This window comes from Zea mays, chromosome 2, assembly GCF_902167145.1.
Source record: "Zea mays cultivar B73 chromosome 2, Zm-B73-REFERENCE-NAM-5.0, whole genome shotgun sequence".
In the NCBI taxonomy this organism is placed as follows: domain Eukaryota; kingdom Viridiplantae; phylum Streptophyta; class Magnoliopsida; order Poales; family Poaceae; genus Zea; species Zea mays.
This window is the reverse complement of record NC_050097.1, coordinates 232,266,189-232,269,845: the sequence shown is the minus strand read 5'-3', so window position 1 is coordinate 232,269,845 and position 3,657 is coordinate 232,266,189. Positions and strand designations below refer to the sequence as shown.

The window sequence follows — 3,657 nt, the reverse complement described above, 5'->3', positions numbered from 1 at the left end:
TTGATCTGCAAAAAAGGAACACATTGCTGCCATTCTAGCTTTGCCTTTGAAGGATCAATAGGCAAATCAGCAAATGATGTCCCAGCAAATTTTAAACTGAAAGAATTATCATACTTTCATCAGACTATCTCAAACATCTTGACCTTATGTCTCCTACAGCAGGCCCGCCTAATATAAGGAGGCCAACACTGACCATCATAACAGATTTGACAAACACACAAATACTCTAAAATATCTCAAGTAATAGGGAAGTGATTTTTATTGTAGGAAACAGTAGAACCTACTAAGCAGCACATGGACGAACGCCATGCTCTGCCCAGGCCGCACCCCCTCGTTGTCGTTGAGGTCCTCCAGCGAGATGTCCCCCTCGAGTGCCCTCACGATCTGCACCCAAAACGCCATCGCCATTCATTGCCAGCCGTCGCTTCGGGGCTGCAGCACCCACCGATGGTGCGGTGGAAAGGAAACAAGGCGTGAGCATCTGCCGTCGAATACCTACCTGGCTCATTTTGGGGCGCTTCTTGGCCGAGTGGCGCACGGCTGCCGCAGCGCTGGCGGCCATGCGCGCCATCTCCACGGGGTCGTAGTTGCCCCGCAGCCTCCGCATCGGGGAAGAAGCGGGTCGTCGACGACGGTGCACGACCCTCCTTGATGCTTCCCCCATCTGCTGGGTTGTTGGCCTGCTGCCTGCTCCGGCGCGCTCGACTATCGCCTACAGCCCCTGCCCTAGGTCGGGGGAGACGAGTATCTAACCTTTAGCTGGTCGCGGGAGACGTCGAGCGCGAGGAGACCGCAGATCCGGACAACGGGCTTCGGCAGTAGGCGCAGCTGCCGAGTGGCGAGGTTCACTCGCTCCACCACCTTCCCTTCCTCCCCATACTTGAGAACCAGAGGTGATTGGGGCGGAATCGCGGGCACGGTGGGCGGCGGCATCTCGCGGGCGAGGGGGCAAATCGGATTTGGCCACGGACCTTCCATCCGCGTCCTCCATCCGTGTATGGTGACCTTCCATTATCAGCTCAATCAAGGACCTTCCAGCGAGCGTGCGGGCGTGAGGACCTTCCATTCTCTGCTGCGGGGCGGGCACCTTCCAGCGGCAGCGGACCTGATAACCTTCCATCGGCGAGCACCTACCAGCGGATTGCGGGCGGGGATTGCGGGGCGGGGCGGGGATTGCGGGGCGGGACGGCTGGCTGCGGGGCGGCTGGCTGCGGGGCGGGGAGCGATGGCAGAACGCGATGTGTGCACGCCTTAGTAAAGAAATAAAAAAGATTTAATTCACTTTAGTCCTATTCAATCCATGTACTGCCGTGTACATGTCCTTAAAACTAATCGATTTGTTTTCTCGTTAGAGAGTGGGTTGAAAGGACAAAGGGTCAATATAGCGGTAACGCGTCATGTCAGCTTTCGTCTGAAGCCGCCGTGCGGGCGGGCATATGCAGAGCACCAGCCGCTCAGCCTGCCGCGCCGCCGTAGGACCCTCCAGCCAGCCTCCACCTGCCAACCGTATATTGTCCACGCCGACGCTGTAGGAACCTTCCGCCGCCTGCGCAGCGCAGCCAACAGAAACAACACTTTGTATGCAGTAATGATTGAGCTTAAGGCTAAGTAAGCGAAGCCTTTGCGTCCAGCGTCCGTATAAAACGCACCACACCTCAACGCAAAAACTCCGTGACTGTGAGCACAAGACCCCCCACCGGCCACCGGCCACCGCCGCGAGAAGAACCGACCGACAACCGAGCATGAAGGCCGGGCCTCCGCACGTGGCCATGCTGGCCACGCCGGGGATGGGCCACCTGATCCCGCTAGCGGAGCTGGCCAAGCGCCTGGCGGCGCGGCGCGGTGCCACGGCCACGCTCATCACCTTCGCGTCCGCCGCGTCGGCCACGCAGCGCGCGTTCCTGGCGTCTCTCCCGCCCTCCGTCGCCGCGCGCGCGCTCCCGCCCGTCGACCTCTCCGACCTGCCCCGCGACGCCGCCATCGAGACGCTGATGACCGCGGAGTGCGCGCGCTCGCTCCCCGCGATCGCGGCCGTGCTCGCGGAGCTCGGCGAGACCGCCCGCCTCGTCGCGTTCGTCGTCGACCAGTTCGGGATGGAGGCCTTCAACGCCGCCGGCGTCAGGGCGGCGCGGTGCCTCTTCATGCCCATGAACCTCCACGCGCTCTCGCTCGTCCTCCACCTCCCCGAGCTGGCCGCCTCCGTGCCCGGCGAGTTCCGGGACCTGGCCGAACCGGTGCGGCTGCCCGGCTGCGTGCCCATCCCGGGGCCCGACATCATCTCGCCGCTCCAGGACCGGTCCAACCCGTCGTACGCGGTGATGGTGAACCTCGCCGTACGCTGCCGCGAAGCCGCCGCCGCCATCCTCGTCAACTCCTTCGACGCCGTCGAGCCTGAGGCCGCCGAGGCGCTGCGCCACCCAGCAGAGCCCGGCTGGCCGCCCGTGTACCCTGTCGGCCCGCTGATCCTTCAGTCCGAGTCCGGCGGCACCGGCGCCGATGTCGACGGCACGCCTCCACGTGCGGCGTGCCTCGAGTGGCTCGACCGGCAGCCAGCCAGGTCGGTCGTCTACGTCTCGTTCGGCTCCGGCGGCGCGCTGCCGAAGGAGCAGATGCACGAGCTGGCGCTCGGGCTGGAGCGCAGCGGGCAGCGGTTCCTGTGGGTGGTGCGCAGCCCCAGCGACGACGAAGGCACGCTCAACGGCAACTACTACGACGCGGAGAGCAAGAAGGACCCGTTCGCGTACCTCCCGGAGGGTTTCGTCGGGAGGACCAAGGAGGTGGGTCTGCTGGTGCCCTCGTGGGCGCCGCAGACGCAGGTGCTGGCCCACGGCGCCACCGGCGGGTTCCTCACGCACTGCGGGTGGAACTCCACGCTCGAGAGCCTGGTGCACGGCGTGCCCATGGTGGCCTGGCCCTTGTTCGCCGAGCAGCGGCTCAACGCGGTGATGCTGTCGGAGGGGGCAGGGGCTGCGATACGGCTGCCCGAGACCAAGGACAAGGAGAGCATCGCGGCGGTGGTGAGGGAGCTGGTGGAAGGGGAAGGGAAGGGCGCCATGGTGCGGGCCAAGGTGGCCCAGCTGCAGAAGGCTGCGGCAGAGGGCCTCCGTGAGGGTGGTGCCGCAACGACGGCACTTGACGAGGTGATGGACAAGTGGGAGGCGGAAGCCAACTAGAAGGTGCATTCGCATGCATGCCCGACAACACAATCCTCTCCGCCAAACTCTTTAAATCATGAGTTGTCAGTGTCCATGTTCTTCAAACTCTTTAATTCGTTAATTATATGTATGCGTGGCGTGCATAAAGGTTCGAGGGATTCGTGATGTTTATTTGGGTCACTGGAATATGCCTGTAAAATATGCGTCGTCGTAGATTACTTTGCCGGCAGAATAAAAGTACTGTTCTTCACCAGAAAAGAAAAACAATGATGACACTAAAACATTGCAGAAATAAACAGTAAAAAGAAACCAAGGGTGACGTATCCACTTGTACACACACATATTTTTTTACACATGTTCAGTTTCAGCTGATTTCTACGTGGACACTCTTTTGGTCGAAATACCCATTTTTTCAAAGAAGCCGTTCGGCTGTTTGTTTGTGTCTATGTGTGGGGGACCATAATTAGGGGTACCCTCAAGGCTCCTAATTTTCAGCTGGTAA

At 61.0% G+C, this 3,657-nt stretch overlaps 2 protein-coding genes across 2 annotated transcripts; one reads left to right on the top strand and one right to left on the bottom strand.

Annotated features, from left to right (window-relative positions):
- On the bottom strand, positions 1–1,291 carry LOC111589244 (proline-rich receptor-like protein kinase PERK4). The gene is made up of 2 exons (XM_023301715.2): positions 500–1,291; positions 1–384 (listed from the first exon to the last, which is right to left on the bottom strand). Exons 1-2 carry the CDS (start codon positions 662–664, stop codon positions 259–261), a joined length of 291 nt encoding a protein of 96 aa, XP_023157483.1. The 5' UTR covers positions 665–1,291; the 3' UTR covers positions 1–258.
- Positions 1,292–1,684: 393 nt separating this feature from the next.
- On the top strand, positions 1,685–3,407 carry LOC100191617 (hydroquinone glucosyltransferase). Its single transcript, NM_001137046.1, has one exon. It carries the CDS (start codon positions 1,743–1,745, stop codon positions 3,171–3,173), a length of 1,431 nt encoding a protein of 476 aa, NP_001130518.1. The 5' UTR covers positions 1,685–1,742; the 3' UTR covers positions 3,174–3,407.
- The last annotated feature ends 250 nt before the right edge of the window (positions 3,408–3,657 follow it).

Bases quoted from the DNA above. Each gene is read 5' to 3' on its own strand.
- LOC100191617 (NM_001137046.1), top strand. From the start codon at position 1,743: ATGAAGGCCGGGCCTCCGCACGTGGCCATGCTGGCCACGCCGGGGATG.
- LOC111589244 (XM_023301715.2), bottom strand. From the start codon at position 664: ATGGGGGAAGCATCAAGGAGGGTCGTGCACCGTCGTCGACGACCCGCT. The intron at 385-499 runs GTAGGTATTCGA...TTTTGGGTGCAG, and splicing joins AGCGCCCCAAAATGAGCCAG to ATCGTGAGGGCACTCGAGGG.